This window comes from Cucurbita pepo, chromosome LG16, assembly GCF_002806865.2.
Source record: "Cucurbita pepo subsp. pepo cultivar mu-cu-16 chromosome LG16, ASM280686v2, whole genome shotgun sequence".
Taxonomy (NCBI): Eukaryota; Viridiplantae; Streptophyta; class Magnoliopsida; order Cucurbitales; family Cucurbitaceae; genus Cucurbita; species Cucurbita pepo.
The window spans coordinates 4,552,854-4,569,599 of NC_036653.1; the positions used below are offsets into that span (position 1 = coordinate 4,552,854).

Sequence of the window (16,746 nt, forward strand, 5' to 3'; positions counted from 1 at the left end):
GAATAGTTACTATCGATTTCAACAAGGTGCACATTTTTTTCGGTGGTTAATTCATAGGGATTTCAAAGTTGAGTGTAAGACTCCTACGGGTCTGTATGTAAATTTTGTTCTTAAGCTTTTACGTATTTTCTAACTCTAAGACAAGTCACCTTTTTTACGCTAACACATCAAAGGTATACCCATTTTGCACGTGAATTGGATCGTCCCTATCGTTATACTATATGTTGGAACCAAACGAAACCGTTATCAAATCTCGAGGACTAAAATGACAATCAACTCAAGGATCCAGCCTCCACTCCATATTTGCTGTCTGCTACCTTTTAGCTCAATGAGACAGCGATCCTACCATTCTTCTATGCACATACAACGTAGGATAAGAAACAAGAACATGTTTTATTTGCTTTTTAAGGTTACACAAGTTCAAGAACTGTCTTTCTAAAAGTCAACATTGGCTAACAGCATGTTTGATCAATTGGAAAAAGCAAACATACATGTCATAAACGCGATATATCCGACAATGTGAAAGGACTTGGATCTCTGATCAAAGATTTTCGAAGAACCGGAGGTGGTCGTCGAACGACTCGCCATGCCTGATTTTGGACACTGATCCATCTTCTTCAACCTAAATTCAAAGAATCAAGTTCTTATAACTTCATTTAAGATCAGAGCAATCAAAATGAACTGAGCTTAGCTTAGATTTCCTAAGTGGCATGTTAACGAGGCAGAAGCGACATACCCAGTACTCGGGAGGGCGCATCTTGAGATTGTAAGTCGATGCCATACTCATGCAGTACGCACCAGCATCATGGACAACCAAGCCAGCCCCCTGCAAAGAAAATTTACCCGTCGTTATAGACCACGTTCTTATATTTTCTTCGGATATTACAGAAGTATCACCATGGCCACGACTCGTGACCAGTCCCTAGCAGGATAAGATACTACCTTGGTTGGAGTTGGGAGTTCCCTTTGCTTCCCTAAGAAATCTGCAGACTCACAGACAGGACCAACCACATCGAAAGTTGAGATCTCGGCACCAGGCGATGCTGGGGCAACCAACTCTATGTGCTGCATCAAACACCGAGTCGATCTAATTATCGCCACGTATAAGTACTAAATGGTGTATTTGACAGCCAAGAGGCCCAAATAAGTACTCTTAGAAAGAGTGTCATACTAATCATAGAACGAAGAGCATATCGGATAAGTACTAAATGGTGTATTTGACAGCCAAGAGGCCCAAATAAGTACTCTTAGAAAGAGTGTCATACTAATCATAGAACGAAGAGCATATCGGATAACTAAGACGCGGTCGTAGAAAAGAGTTTGTTCATCTCCAAGCATGATTAGTATGTCTAACAACAAGATACAATCATTCTAGTGGAATACTTACTTGATATGCATCATAAAGACTAGGACGGATAAGTTCAGCCATGCTTCCATCGATTACAATGAAGTTTTTCGTCCCGTTAGTTTTTACCCCCGTAACTCGATTAACCAAACAGCAAGTATTGGCGATAAGTGATCTCCCGGGTTCAATGATTAGATTAAGATCTCGTGAAAGGACCAGCTCCCGAACCTGCATTAGCAGCCACATTTGAGAATGTTTACAAATCATAGTATAATTCTCGACAGGCAAGAATAAAAGAATAGCTCGTAGAAAAGTGTACATGAAACATCAATATCGAAACCATGCCACGCAAAGCATAAGGATAGACATGGAAATATGTGTTAGAAATCACAACCCTCTACAATGGTATGATATTGTCTACTTTGAGCATAAACTCTCGTGGCTTTGCTTTTGATTTCCCTAAAAGGCCCCATACCAATGGAGATGTACTCTGTACTTATAAACCCATGATCAACCCCTTAATTAGGATCTTCAACAATCATCCCTTCGAACAAAGTACACCATAGAGCCTCCCTGAGGCCTATGGAGTCCTCGAACAGCCTCCTCTTAATCGAGACTCGACTCCTTCTCTAGAGCCCTCGAACAAGTCCACCCTTTGTTCTAACACTTGAGTCACTTTTTACAACACTTTCGAAGCTCACAATTTCTTTGTTCGACATTTGAGAATTCTATTGACATGGCTAAGTTAAGGGGATGGCTCTATTACCATGTTAGAAATCACAACTCTCCGCAATGGTATGATATTGCCCATTTTGAGCATGCATAAGCTCTCGTGGCTTTACTTTTGGTTTCCCCAAGGGCCTCATACCAATAGAGATGTATTCCTTATTTACAAACCCATGATCAACCCCTTAATTAGCCGATATGGGACTCCTCTCCCAACAATCCTCACCAATATGAACTATAGCTTCATCTCATGCATCAAGCAATTAGAACTCGAGTCCTAAACTACTAAGGATACCAAGTTGCCAGATGGGTCAAAAAGTTATTCCAACACTAAATAGTTTTCACATGACCAATACATTACTAAATCTCTATCAGCGTTCAACCCACGACAATAATTAGATCGGGTTAAACACGGTAATAGAAAAACTATATTTAAAGTTTTTTAAAGACGGACCGTATTAATTAGATCTCTCGGAGTAGGAAGAACGGCACCAGCATGATAATAATCTATCCCAAGTCCACCTCCAATGTTTAGGTAGTTGACTTCAAAACCTTGATCTCTGATCTGGTCAATGTAGTTGACCATTAGTTCTGCAGCATCTCTGAATATGTCCACCTACCATAAAAACAAATGATATCAGTAATCCAAGAAAATGACAAGATAAATTAAGAGCAACCACGAACAGTTCATGAACTAATACAATTATCAGTACAGATGTTAAAAAGTTATAGCCACAGCTTATACAAGTTCAATACAACTATTTCATAATGAAAGATTGAGGAAGATGTAATAGTTGAAAGCTTACCTTGGTGATGGTTGAACCAAGATGGCAATGGGCCCCGACAAGCTTAAGCTCGTCGGGATGTGCCTTGACAGCATCAAGAAACCATTGCAACTTTTCATTTCTAATACCGAATTTCGAGTTTTTGTTACCAGTGGCAACGTAAGGATGTACCTATGTAAACATTGTACACAGCCATCAAATTATGGAATGATAACAATTAACTTACCACAAATTATAAACATAAATGGCAAAAATAGGTAGCTTTATATATGCTTTTCGGTTGCAACTAGATGTGAAATAGTTTTTCTTTTCAAGATTAGAACGCATTATTTTCAAAATATTGACGTTTGGGTGCTAACTACAGAGTACAAAGTAAACTGTAGATGGATTTTGTGAGATCCCACGTCGGTTGGAGAGGAAAACGAAGCATTCTTTATAAGGGTGTGGAAATCTCTCCCTAGCAAACACGTTTTAAAAACCTTGAGGGGAAGCCCGAACGAAAAGGCCAAAAAGTACAATATCTACTAGCAGTGGGCTTGGGCAAACGGAGGAATGCTATCATTGAGTAATGCATACAGTGAGTAGTCAATTTGTTAACAACAAAGATAAAAGAATCGATTAAGAAAACATCGGATACTACTAAGGGGAAGGGAGGATAAGGAGGCATTCCTTTTTTATCTCAGTTAGGGAACGGTTAGAACGACACGGCAAACCTTCATGGTAACACGATAATTGTTTGAGGAAATATTGACTGTAATCAATGATAAGATACAAGTTTTATGGTTTAAAGTGAACTTCAGCAATAGGTATTCTTGCTCCTTTCCTGCATTATAAACTGAAATACTCATATTAGACCTTTTCTTATGCAAAAACTATGGTGTTTTAACCAACTTTCTTGCACTTGAACCTAGAGTGAATCACAAGGAATCTATCAAATAAGCTTTTGATGAACCAAATAGTAATGTTGAGTTAGAAGTTAGAAGTTAGAAGGTTCAACTTGACAACACTAGGCCTCCCTGTTGTACGACTCTCACAAGACGAGCAAGGAGCCAAATGACTAAGTAGCACGACCAATTTTCCCATTCGATTGTTTGGGGATAGCAGGGGAAAATTTATTGAGTTGGGGGATTGAGGTAGCACTTGTATTGATGGAGTATAAGTACAAAAGGCGAGTTTTGTGGACGTCACAGGATGTGAGATCTCACGTAGGTTGGAGAGGGAAACGGACGTTCCTTATAAGGGTGTGGAAACCTCTACCTAGTAGACGTGTTTTAAAATCGTGAGGCTGACAACTATACGTAATGGACCAAAACGGATAATATCTGCTAACGGTGGGTTTGGGCTATCCTATCAGATACGAAGTACGAGTTACACTCTATAACAGCAATCCCACCCTATCGAGTTTTTTTGTTATTGAAAGATGATTGCTAACATTTATTTAACTAACTTACTCCTTCCATAAAACTTTTGTATTAAAAGATGACTCATTTCATACCGAACTTTTCACACGATATGAACGGTTGAAGAATAAAAGCAGCAACACACATTCATAATAAATAGTTATAAGCCCTTACCTGAGGGTCCACATCCGGATTAATACGAAGTAAAACATTAACTTTCTTTCCAGAAATTCTTGCAGCAGCCACAATATTTTCCAAGTCAAACTCACTATCCACGTTCACAAAAACACCTTGTTCCGCAGCTAGAACCAAATCCTCCAAAAGCTTACCGTTCCCATTAAAAATACATCTGTAAACCGATCGTTAAAGGTAAAATCAGTTCGAGAAAATGGAAAACAATGGGGCGGAAACTGATTTTTTAAGTGAAAAAAGTTCACAAACAATTGAATATGCAATGACCGAAGAAAGTCCGGCTTGGAAATGTTAGGAATCACAACTCTCCACAATGGTATGATATTGTTCAATTTAAGCATAAGCTTTCATGGCTTTGCTTTTGGGTTTCCCCAAAAGGCCTCATACCAACGGAGATGTATTCCTTACTAATAAACCAACGATCGTTTCCTAAATTAGGGAATGTGGGACTCCTTCCCAACAATCCTCCCTTCGAACAAAGTACACCATAGAGCCTCATCTGAGCCCTCAAACAGCCTCCCCCTTAATTGAGGTTCGACTCCTTCTCTGGAGCCCTTGAACAAAGTACACTCTTTGCTCAACACTTTAGTCACTTTGGACTACACCTTCGATGCTCACAATTTTTTGTTCGACATTTGAGGACTCTATTGACATGGCTAAGTTTAGGGCATAGCTCTAATACCAAGTTAGGAATCACGACTCTCTACAATTGTATGATATTGTCCAGCTTGAGCATAAGCTTTCATGGGTTTACCTTTGGATTTTCCCAAAAGGTCTCATACCAGTGAAAAATGTATTTCCTAAATTAGCCAACGTGGGACTCCCTCTAAACAATCCTCGACCGGAAATAGCTCTTATAATCTCAAATGCTGTAATAAAGGACTAGGGAAATTTCACCTGGTGGGATCAAAACCGGCATGAAGAGCCAACCGAAGCTCATTTCCACTAACAAGCACAGCCCCACAACCCAACTTCCTCAAATGCTCCAAAACTTTCAAATTATTATTGGCCTTAATCGCATAACCAATGATCGAATTCAGCCCTTCCAAAGCCTCTTTGTAAGCCTCAACATTTCTAGTTATCTGGGGCTTGCTGTAGAGGTAAAAAGGGCGTTTATCAACCGATTCCATGACTTCCTGAACCTTAATCCCCTCGCAGTAAAGAAACCCATCTGAGGATTTGGAGAAACAATGCTGAAATTGGGCTGTTTCAGGCTGAGTTTTAGAAGGGTTTTGTGAAAGAACAGCTTTTAGGGAGAGATTTTTGAAAGATTTGTGAAGTCGAATCGGAACACGGGCAATGGGGATTGAGTTAAGGGAGTGTTTCAGGGTTCTGGGTAGGGAGGGTGAAGGAGAGTAGAGATTTGCAGCCGCCGCCATAGCTAAAACTCTCCCAAATTCGCAATTGAGAGTGTCTGTAAACATACAATGTTAGGTTTATGACGATCTTTCCAGAAAATAATAATAAATTATTTTGTCATAATATTTTTATTTTTTATTTTTTATTTTAATAAATTTTATTAAATTATTCTGTCATATATAGGTTAATATTTTTATTTTTTATTTTTTATTTTAATAAATTTTATTAATAACTCCCAATTAAAATAATAAAAAAACTTTTGAGAGAGTATAGATAACCATAAAAATCTTTTTGAAAAAAAAAAAATAGAAAAAAAAAATCTTTTTGACATAAAAGATAAAGTGTAGATAACCCATTTTTAATCGATAACTACCAATATTTTAAGTCTTCTAACTTATTCTACTAAGAGCAGTACCGGTACCGGTCAAGCGTAGATAACCCATTTATTTTCATAGCAAATTTGAACCGATAACATTGTACCTGTAGTGAACCGATAACAACAAGATTTTAAGTCCTCTGTTCTACTAACTCAGCTATACTAGCCATTTCTGACCCATTATCTCTATTTATTTTCATAGCAGTTGAACCAAGATATTGATGCCTCTGCTCTACTAACTCATTTATACTGGTCATTTCTAACACATTATCTTTATTTATTTTCGATCCATATCCTAATCAAAATGCTAATCCAACCCAACTTTTATAGTTCGGGTTGGGTTGGTTCGGGTGGTCGGATTGAATGTACACCCCTGTAACCTATACATATTAATTTTATTTTTGAAAATTAAATGTGTACTAATAATTCTGTCCTACAAATATATATTTTATAAATAAATAAAAATATGGTACTTCTTTTATTTTATCTTTATCTACAATACTTATCATTATATTTACATTCTATTTACTCTTAAATTATTAATTTTATTTGAAAATACAAAATATTTTTGAAAAAAAAATGGAACAATAATAGGATTTATTATTTAATTTATACGATTAACAAAAATATATATAGAATCAGACTATTATTATTCCTTAATTGTACTCTATTTAAATAGAACTAAAAAAAATTGTAATTTTTATAATTTTTTTTACTGGTCTGATCTTTTTATTACAATTATGATTTATTTTCGTTTTCGACAAAATTTTAATTTATATACAGTAATTGCATTATAGCGGATATAATTTAGTGGTATAAGTGTGATTGTTCTATTAATCCCTTATCCTCGATTTTATAATATTTTGATCCAGAAACCTTTTTCTTAAAAGAATTTAATCCTTGAAATATTAGTATGGTGAAAGGATTAATTGGATAATATTCCCATTGAAGATTCGTGGATAAAGGTTTTTTTTAATAGTGGTTAAGTCTTGTGGACTGAGCATTGTCCTCGGTTTACTAAAGAACGGACTAGTTTTTTTTAGCTCGGAAACAAACTAATTTTAAAATTAATGTTAAGTATTTTTTTAATTTATTTTTGTATATTGTCAAAATTAAATGATACTCGAGGAGTTTTTATTTATTTATTTAATTTAGTGATAAAATTATTTGATTAAATTAATAAAATATTATTAATAAATTTTAATAGCCTTAATTTAAAAAAAATTATAAAAAATACATATATATATATATATATATATATATATATATATATATATATATATATATATATATATNTATTTTTAAATTATAGAGTTCAAAAGTTGTGGGAAAATATTAATTTCAACCTCATAATTTAGATGTATATTGTATATTTTAAAAATTAAAATTAAAATGGTAATATTTAAAAAATATACAAATTAAAATAAGATATTTTAAAAATACGTGGGACAAATGTTCTAAATCTTTATATATATATATATATATTCAAATTGGTAAAATATTGTTAAACTTGAAAATTTAAAAATATTATTAATTTTCACAAATTTCATTAATATTCTCTAAGTTTTTATTTGTTTATTTAAAAAATACCTTAATTTCTTTTTTAATTATAAAATACATTTTATGAGTAATTTAAAAAATACTCATAAACTTTAAAAACTAACGTTATAATCTATGAAAATATCGATAGACGATTTTCATCCATATATTAACAGTAAAAGAAATTTAAAACTTTTTTTATAAAGATAAACGAGTTGTTTTTCAAATTTCATGGGTATTTTTTAAACATAATATTATTAACTATGAGTATTTTTTCAATTTTTTAAAATTCAAATATATTTTTTAAATAAGTAAAGTATTTTTTTTTTCTTTTTAAAAAATTTAATTAGATTATTGAAACTTTTAAAAATTAATAGATATTATTTGGATAAATATAAACTTTATAAATATTTTTTTATTAATTTAGAGGAGAAAATGACAAAAATGTCCAAAAGAACATGACATTCAACCATCATGGGAATGGTTGTCATAAACTAATCATGAATATGTTGTTGCCTTCCACAATCTTATAAAAGAAACCATTTTTCTAAACAATAATAAGAATAAAGGGTACTTCTTATTTTCAATTGTTTAATACAAATTTTCCATCTTTTTTTCTCTTTCTTTATGGATTCACAGCTCATAGCTCAATATGTGGAGCTCCATGATCACATTCAAACCAATTGACTTTATTTAGGTGAACCTTTCTGAAATAGCGGTTTTGGAAAAACCATCGGTAAGAAAAATGCTTTGATACCCAATTGTTGTAACGGAAGTCGAAGCAAGATCAATCGCACTCACACGTACCCACAAAGAAACACAAAACTTTACGTGGTTCGGAGATAAGAAATTCCCCTACATCCACCGATGATAGGCAATCACTATAATCAAAGTGTTTACAAGTATATATCTCACGTCCTCACACTATAAAATCTCTCTTACAAAGTTCCTTCCAATTGCGTTTAGGTAAATACAAAATGACAATGACTCCACACCTCAAAACAATGCTAGACAAATCTTTATACAGACATAACAATACTGATTCGCAATATCACATGTATAAACATGAATCAAAAAATGGAAGATAAACTAAAAGGGTTATAAGAGATATCTAAATAATGACAGCTTAGGAACCTATTCTAGGTGACAGCTAAAAAACAATAATGGGTGGAGTGGCTTGGGTTTCGGCATTGGAAGATGTAAAAATGGAAACTTTTCTATGTTTTTCTTGGGAGACTTTGTCAATGTGTGTTAGGTGTCCCATTTGGAGGCCTATTTTGAGTAAACATTTGTTCTTCATATCGACCTCTCTCACCCAAATGCCATCTTGTCAAAAGGTATTTCCTCTAACCTTTCTTCTTCTTCTTCTTCTTCTTAGGAGACAGAGCGAGAAAAGAAGAAGGGGACAAGATCTTCTGCACCATTTTGTTTGTTTTCTTGTCCTGTTTTCTTGGAGTTTTGAAGGTCTTTCTTGTTTTTGTGCACTGTGTGTGTCTTGTTTGCTGTCATTCTGGGATTTCTAATGTGGGTTTAATGTGTTTAACATGGAAGTTGTAGGCACAAAGAGAGAGGGCTCTGTTTTTTGGAGTTGTATACACATTTACGCCTGCTGGATTCTCTCACCCTTTTGATCCTTGTCTCCACTCACAGCTACCTCCCTTAGGATAGCAAGCTATGTGTGACAACATGTCGTCCGATCCTCTCGACCGACCGGGTAAAGGTATGTGTGTTTCTATCTCCTAAATGACCGAGTAATGAAGGAACATGTGAGATCTTAGGTTGGTTGGAGAGGGAAACAAAACATCCCTTATAAGGGTGTGGAAACCTATCTCTAGTGTATGCCTTTTAAAACCAACCTTGAAAGGAAGCTCGAAACGGAAAAGACAATATCTGCTATCGGTGGGCTTGAGCTATTACAAATAGCCCCCTAAAGGGGTGGATTGTGAGATCTCACATCTAGTAGAGGGAACGAAACATTCCTTCTTAAGGGTGTGGAAACCTCTCTTTAGTGAATGCGTTTTAAAACCTTGAAGGGAAGGCCTAACAAGTGTCACTATTTTAAAACCTTGAGGGCAAATCTGAAAGGGAACTAAACATCGGTTGGAGAGGACGTTGGGTCTCCAATTGGGGTGGATTGTGAGGTCTCACATCGGTTGGAGAGGGGAACTAAACATTCCTAACATGGAAACCAACCTCTCTCTAGTGGATGCTCCTGACGTAGAAACCTCTCCTTCGTGGATGCGTTTTAAAACATTGAAGGAAAACCCGAAAGGAAAAGTTGGGCCTTCAAGGGAGTGGATTGTGAGATCCCACATTGGAACTTTGAGGGAAAACCGGAAAGGGAAAGCTAGACCTCCAANTGGTAAAGGTATGTGTGTTTCTATCTCCTAAACGACCGAGTAATGAAGGAAGATGTGAGATCTTAGGTTGGTTGGAGAGGGAAACAAAACATCCCTTATAAGGGTGTGGAAACCTATCTCTAGTGTATGCCTTTTAAAACCAACCTTGAAAGGAAGCTCGAAACGGAAAAGACAATATCTGCTATCGGTGGGCTTGAGCTATTACAAATAGCCCCCTAAAGGGGTGGATTGTGAGATCTCACATCTAGTAGAGGGAACGAAACATTCCTTCTTAAGGGTGTGGAAACCTCTCTTTAGTGAATGCGTTTTAAAACCTTGAAGGGAAGGCCTAACAAGTGTCACTATTTTAAAACCTTGAGGGCAAATCTGAAAGGGAACTAAACATCGGTTGGAGAGGACGTTGGGTCTCCAATTGGGGTGGATTGTGAGGTCTCACATCGGTTGGAGAGGGGAACTAAACATTCCTAACATGGAAACCAACCTCTCTCTAGTGGATGCTCCTGACGTAGAAACCTCTCCTTCGTGGATGCGTTTTAAAACATTGAAGGAAAACCCGAAAGGAAAAGTTGGGCCTTCAAGGGAGTGGATTGTGAGATCCCACATTGGAACTTTGAGGGAAAACCGGAAAGGGAAAGCTAGACCTCCAAAGGAGTGGATGATGAGATCCCACGTCAGTTAGAAAGTGGAACAAAACATTCCTAGTGTAGAAACTCTCCCTAGTGGATGCGTTTTAACCTCGAGGAGCCATTGTTCTAACATGTCGTTGCCTTTCTTGTCGTAGGAGGCAACGAAGTCGAGATGTCGGAGGAAGAGAGAAAGACAAGGCTAGCATCTCTTAAGCAAAAGGCAATCAACGCCTCAAACAAGTTCAGACATTCAATGAAGAAGAAAAGCAGAAGAAACAGCAGCAGAGTGATGTCAATTTCCATAGAAGACGACATCGACGCAGAGGAATTACAAGCAGTAGACGCCTTCCGCCAAGCTCTCATACTAGAAGAGCTCCTCCCTTCAAAACATGACGACCATCACATGATGCTAAGGTTCTTGCGAGCTAGAAAGTTCGACATCGACAAGTCAAAGCAAATGTGGTCGGACATGCTCCAATGGCGCAAAGAGTTCGGATCCGACACAATAATGGAGGACTTTGAATTCAAGGAGATAGACGACGTGTTGAAGTATTATCCACAAGGACATCATGGAGTCGACAAAGATGGACGACCTGTGTACATCGAAAGGCTCGGGATGGTCGACTCGACCAAGCTCTTGGAAGTGACGACGATGGATCGATACGTGAATTACCATGTCCGTGAGTTCGAGAGGACCTTTGTTATGAAGTTCCCAGCTTGTTCTATTGCTGCTAAGAAGCATATTGATCAGAGCACGACCATCTTGGATGTCCAAGGCGTGGTAAGTTGAAAACTCCGATTTCATTATTAGGAATTACTACTGATATGATAGTGTCCATTTTGAGCATAAGCTCTCGTTGCTTTACTTTGGGCTTCATATCAATGTGGACTCCTTTCCAATAATCCTCTCCTCGAAAAGTACACCATAGAGCCTCCCCTGAGGCCTATGGAGTCCTCGAACAAAGGGTAACAATCCTCTCCTTGAAAAGTACACCATAGAGCCTCCCTGGAGGCCTATGGAGTCCTCGAACAAAGGGTAACAATCCTCCCCTCGAAAAGTACCCCATAGAGCCTCCCCGGAGGCCTATGGAGTCCTCGAACAAAGGGTAACAATCCTCTCCTCGAAAAGTACACCATAGAGCCTCCCCGGAGGCCTATGGAGTCCTCGAACAAAGGGTAACAATCCTCCCCTCGAAAAGTACCCCATAGAGCCTCCCCGGAGGCCTATGGAGTCCTCGAACAAAGGGTAACAATCCTCTCCTCGAAAAGTACACCATAGAGCCTCCCCGGAGGCCTATGGAGTCCTCGAACAAAGGGTAACAATCCTCCCCTCGAAAAGTACCCCATAGAGCCTCCCCGGAGGCCTATGGAGTCCTCGAACAAAGGGTAACAATTCTCCCCTCGAAAAGTACCCCATAGAGCCTCCCCGAAGGCCTATGGAGTCCTCGAACAAAGGGTAACAATCCTCCCCTCGAAAAGTACACCATAGAGCTTCTCCAGAGGCCTATGGAGTCCTCGAACAAAGGGTAACAATCCTCCCCTCGAAAAGTACACCATAGAGCTTCTCCAGAGGTCTATGGAGTCCTCAAACAAAGGGTAACAATCCTCCCCTCGAAAAGTACAGCATAGAGCCTCCTTTGAGGCCTATGAAATCCTCGAACAAAGTACACCATTTGTTTGACACGTGAGGATTCTATTAATCGAGCTAACTTAAGAGCATGACTCTGATACTATGTTAGGAATCACGAATCTTCACAATGGTATGATATTGTCCACTTTGAGCCTAAGCTCTCGTGGCTTTGCTTNCGCAGAGGAATTACAAGCAGTAGACGCCTTCCGCCAAGCTCTCATACTAGAAGAGCTCCTCCCTTCAAAACATGACGACCATCACATGATGCTAAGGTTCTTGCGAGCTAGAAAGTTCGACATCGACAAGTCAAAGCAAATGTGGTCGGACATGCTCCAATGGCGCAAAGAGTTCGGATCCGACACAATAATGGAGGACTTTGAATTCAAGGAGATAGACGACGTGTTGAAGTATTATCCACAAGGACATCATGGAGTCGACAAAGATGGACGACCTGTGTACATCGAAAGGCTCGGGATGGTCGACTCGACCAAGCTCTTGGAAGTGACGACGATGGATCGATACGTGAATTACCATGTCCGTGAGTTCGAGAGGACCTTTGTTATGAAGTTCCCAGCTTGTTCTATTGCTGCTAAGAAGCATATTGATCAGAGCACGACCATCTTGGATGTCCAAGGCGTGGTAAGTTGAAAACTCCGATTTCATTATTAGGAATTACTACTGATATGATAGTGTCCATTTTGAGCATAAGCTCTCGTTGCTTTACTTTGGGCTTCATATCAATGTGGACTCCTTTCCAATAATCCTCTCCTCGAAAAGTACACCGTAGAGCCTCCCCTGAGGCCTATGGAGTCCTCGAACAAAGGGTAACAATCCTCTCCTTGAAAAGTACACCATAGAGCCTCCCTGGAGGCCTATGGAGTCCTCGAACAAAGGGTAACAATCCTCCCCTCGAAAAGTACCCCATAGAGCCTCCCCGGAGGCCTATGGAGTCCTCGAACAAAGGGTAACAATCCTCCCCTCGAAAAGTACCCCATAGAGCCTCCCCGAAGGCCTATGGAGTCCTCGAACAAAGGGTAACAATCCTCCCCTCGAAAAGTACACCATAGAGCTTCTCCAGAGGCCTATGGAGTCCTCGAACAAAGGGTAACAATCCTCCCCTCGAAAAGTACACCATAGAGCTTCTCCAGAGGTCTATGGAGTCCTCAAACAAAGGGTAACAATCCTCCCCTCGAAAAGTACACCATAGAGCCTCCCCAGAGGTCTATGGAGTCCTCAAACAAAGGGTAACAATCCTCCCCTCGAAAAGTACAGCATAGAGCCTCCTTTGAGGCCTATGAAATCCTCGAACAAAGTACACCATTTGTTTGACACGTGAGGATTCTATTAATCGAGCTAACTTAAGAGCATGACTCTGATACTATGTTAGGAATCACGAATCTTCACAATGGTATGATATTGTCCACTTTGAGCCTAAGCTCTCGTGGCTTTGCTTTGAGCTTCCTATTCCGTACTTATAAACTCATGATCAACCCTTAATTAGCCAATGCGGGACTCCCTCCCAACCATCCTCAATATTCGTAACGTGTCTGTTTCTTGTTTCCTCGACCGTCTTGAACGATAACGGTGGGATTTTCCTGCAGGGACTCAAGAGCTTCAACAAATCTGCACGGGAACTCATCCAAAGGCTGCAGAAGGTTGATGGTGACAACTATCCAGAGGTACCCTTTTGAAAAAGTTCATAACTTTGGGAACATTAAGGCCTAATTTGCTAACTGAGACAGTGTGGGATTTGTTTTGTGCTGGTTAAAGACATTGAACAGAATGTTCATCATCAACGCTGGATCTGGATTCAGGCTTCTATGGAACACTGTGAAATCGTTTCTTGACCCAAAAACGACAGCTAAAATCAATGTTCTTGGCAATAAGTATCAGAGCAAATTGCTCGAGATCATCGATGCTAGGTGGGGTTCTTTCTTTTTCGTTCTTGAAATCAAAGAAAACCCATGTCTTGTCTCTGAATGTGTTTTTGTTTGTGAAAATCAGTGAGCTTCCAGAGTTCTTGGGAGGTTCTTGCACCTGCGCCGACAAGGGTGGCTGTATGAGATCCGACAAGGGACCATGGAACGACCCAGAAATCATTAAGGTTACTTCAAAACATCCCATCTTCCATGGTCGTGTTTTTTCACAGAATCAAGAACTAAAACGATGAAATTATCACAGATGGTTCAAAATGGTGAAGGAAAATGCAGGAGGAGGTCATTATCCAACGTTGAAGAGAAGACCATTTCTGAAGATGACAACACAGGAACCAAGGCAATAATATGATGATCAAAATCAAAACTTTAACAAAACCCATCATTTTTCTTCTTTAAATCCTTTAATTTTTCATTTTCTTGCAGATAAGTGGTTCATCCAACTTAGAATCAGCTCCTGAGGCGGCGGCGGCGGCGGCAGAGTCTTGCACGTCCCCAAAGCAAGCAAAACCGTCCCCTGTTTCAGCAGCAGAGGTAGTAAGTTCCATCAAGAATTTGAAAGAAACCCATTTAAGAAAAAACGATTATTGGGTTAGGAATCACGAACTTCGGACCTCCACAATAGTATGATATTGTCCACTTTGAGTGGACAATTCTCGAACAAAGCACACCATAGAGCCTCCCTTGAGGTCTATGTAGTCCTCGATCAGCCTCCCCTTAATCGAGGCTCGACTTCTTTCTTTGGAGCCCTCGAACAAATGATGATTATGCTAGAAATCACTGAACTCGGACCTCCACAATGGTATGATATTGTCCACTTTGAGTGGACAATCCTCGAACAAAGTACACCATAGAGCCTCCCCTAAGATCTATGTAGTCCTCGAACAGCCTCCCCCTAATCGAGGCTCGACTTTTTTCTCTGGAGCCCTCGAACAAATTACACCCTTTGTTCTCCATTGACATAGCTAACATAAGAGTATGACTCTGGTACCATGTGGAGGACAATATCAAAGTCAAGAGTGGACTCTGGTACCATGTTAGAAATCACTGACCTCCACAATGGTATGATATTGTCCACTTTGAGCATAAGCTCTCGTGACTTTGCTTTGGGTTTCCCCAAAAGGCCTCGTACCAATGAAGATATATTTCCTACTTATAAACCCACGATCATTCCCTAAATTAGCCAACATGGAACTCTCTCCCAACAATCCTCAACAGATTATGATATTATTTTCGGTGTTTTTGTTGTAAATTTCAGGTTCAAATGTCGAAAAAGATGGATTGCGAGTATCAATATAACAAGTTCGTCTCTGTGGTCGATAAAAACATGGATCAAAATTGGGCAATTTCAAATGAAAAATACAATTTATCCAAAGGTATGTTCTTTAAATCATACAATGTTCTTCACAAACATGAACATAGAGATGCTGATAGAACAATGTTGATCAGACCCATTTGCAGTGCATGAAAACTACAAAGTCCCAGATGGTTTCAGCAACCAACTAGTTGGAGGAATAATGGCTGTGGTAATGGGTATAGTGACAATGGTCCGGCTAACTAGAACCATGCCAAAGAAGCTCACAGAGGCAGCCATCTACAGCAGCACGGTCTACTACGACGGTTCGATGCCGAGACATCCAGCGTTGCCGCCTCCCGCCGCCGTGCCTCTTAGCGACTACATGACAATGATGAAGCGCATGGCGGAGCTCGAAGAGAAAGTCAATGTCCTCAACATGAAACCGGCCGCCATGCCGGCTGATAAAGAGGAAATGCTCAACATTGCTTTGGGCAAAGTCGAAACTTTGGAACAAGAATTGCAAGAAACTAAGAAGGTAAACGTTCATTACTTAATTCATATTCTTAATACAATAAGCAATAAGCGTAAACTGATACGTTACGATGATTGTTGAAATCTTGTTATAGGCGCTCGAGGAATCTCTTTCTCGAGCGGCCGAGCTCAGCAGCTACATAGAAAAGAAGAAGAAGAAGAAGATGATGGTGGTAATGAAGCTAACTAATGATGTTTTTTTCTTTTTTGTCTAAAAATTTTGTGATTTTCTTAATGATTTTGTGTTTTTTTTTNGCAGAACCCATTCCGCTGGGGAATGTGATTAATGTTGTTGGAGTTCCAAATATATAGGAGCTAAAAAAAAAATTAAAAAATAATAATAAGAACAAGAAAGATAGGGTAGAGAGAGAAAGAGTTTCTCCCTCCTTTTTCTCTCTCCATCTCTGTCTCTATCTCTCTCTATCCAATTGTTTGTATTTTGGAATGTATTTTGAGACAATGTTTTATTTGGTATTATTACGTCACTTTTTGTATATTAAAATTTTATTTTGGATTTGAGAAATTGTATATGATGTCAATCCGAGCATTTAGCTCAGGGGATCAGGCACTTATTATCTTTTATAAGATTGAATGTCTCGTTCCATGATATTGTACTCGTCAAAAAACATAATCATATATGATATCA

General features: G+C 38.6%; 2 protein-coding genes across 4 annotated transcripts; one reads left to right on the forward strand and one right to left on the reverse strand.

Annotated features, from left to right (window-relative positions):
* Positions 1–371: 371 nt before the first annotated feature.
* LOC111776903 (diaminopimelate decarboxylase 2, chloroplastic-like) lies at positions 372–5,883 on the reverse strand. The gene is made up of 8 exons (XM_023656311.1): positions 5,346–5,883; positions 4,431–4,605; positions 2,878–3,027; positions 2,526–2,687; positions 1,388–1,573; positions 943–1,065; positions 737–826; positions 372–622 (listed from the first exon to the last, which is right to left on the reverse strand). Exons 1-8 carry the CDS (start codon positions 5,870–5,872, stop codon positions 542–544), a joined length of 1,494 nt encoding a protein of 497 aa, XP_023512079.1. The 5' UTR covers positions 5,873–5,883; the 3' UTR covers positions 372–541.
* Positions 5,884–9,095: 3,212 nt separating this feature from the next.
* On the forward strand, positions 9,096–16,667 carry LOC111776902 (phosphatidylinositol/phosphatidylcholine transfer protein SFH3-like). 3 transcript variants are annotated; one of them, XM_023656308.1, is made up of 11 exons: positions 9,096–9,442; positions 10,864–11,489; positions 13,940–14,017; positions 14,109–14,260; positions 14,343–14,442; positions 14,520–14,612; positions 14,699–14,809; positions 15,531–15,648; positions 15,722–16,104; positions 16,196–16,273; positions 16,360–16,667. In XM_023656308.1, the coding sequence occupies exons 1-11, from the start codon at positions 9,397–9,399 to the stop codon at positions 16,381–16,383; spliced, it is 1,809 nt and encodes a 602-aa protein (XP_023512076.1). In that variant the 5' UTR covers positions 9,096–9,396; the 3' UTR covers positions 16,384–16,667. The 3 variants fall into 3 exon arrangements, with proteins under 3 accessions (XP_023512076.1, XP_023512077.1, XP_023512078.1); XM_023656309.1 differs by having other exon boundaries at positions 14,699–14,806; XM_023656310.1 differs by lacking the exons at positions 9,096–9,442; positions 10,864–11,489 and adding an exon at positions 12,528–12,977.
* The last annotated feature ends 79 nt before the right edge of the window (positions 16,668–16,746 follow it).

Excerpts from the sequence above, each read along its gene's own strand:
- LOC111776903 (XM_023656311.1), bottom strand. The coding sequence starts at position 5,872 with ATGTTTACAGACACTCTCAATTGCGAATTTGGGAGAGTTTTAGCTATG. Across the intron at positions 1,066-1,387 it reads GTCTTTATGATGCATATCAA|CACATAGAGTTGGTTGCCCC; the intron begins GTAAGTATTCCA and ends TGTTTGATGCAG. Across the intron at positions 623-736 it reads TGCGCCCTCCCGAGTACTGG|GTTGAAGAAGATGGATCAGT; the intron begins GTATGTCGCTTC and ends CTTTGAATTTAG.
- LOC111776902 (XM_023656308.1), top strand. The coding sequence starts at position 9,397 with ATGTGTGACAACATGTCGTCCGATCCTCTCGACCGACCGGGTAAAG. Across the intron at positions 9,443-10,863 it reads TCTCGACCGACCGGGTAAAG|GAGGCAACGAAGTCGAGATG; the intron begins GTATGTGTGTTT and ends TTCTTGTCGTAG. Across the intron at positions 14,810-15,530 it reads CTGTTTCAGCAGCAGAGGTA|GTTCAAATGTCGAAAAAGAT; the intron begins GTAAGTTCCATC and ends TGTAAATTTCAG.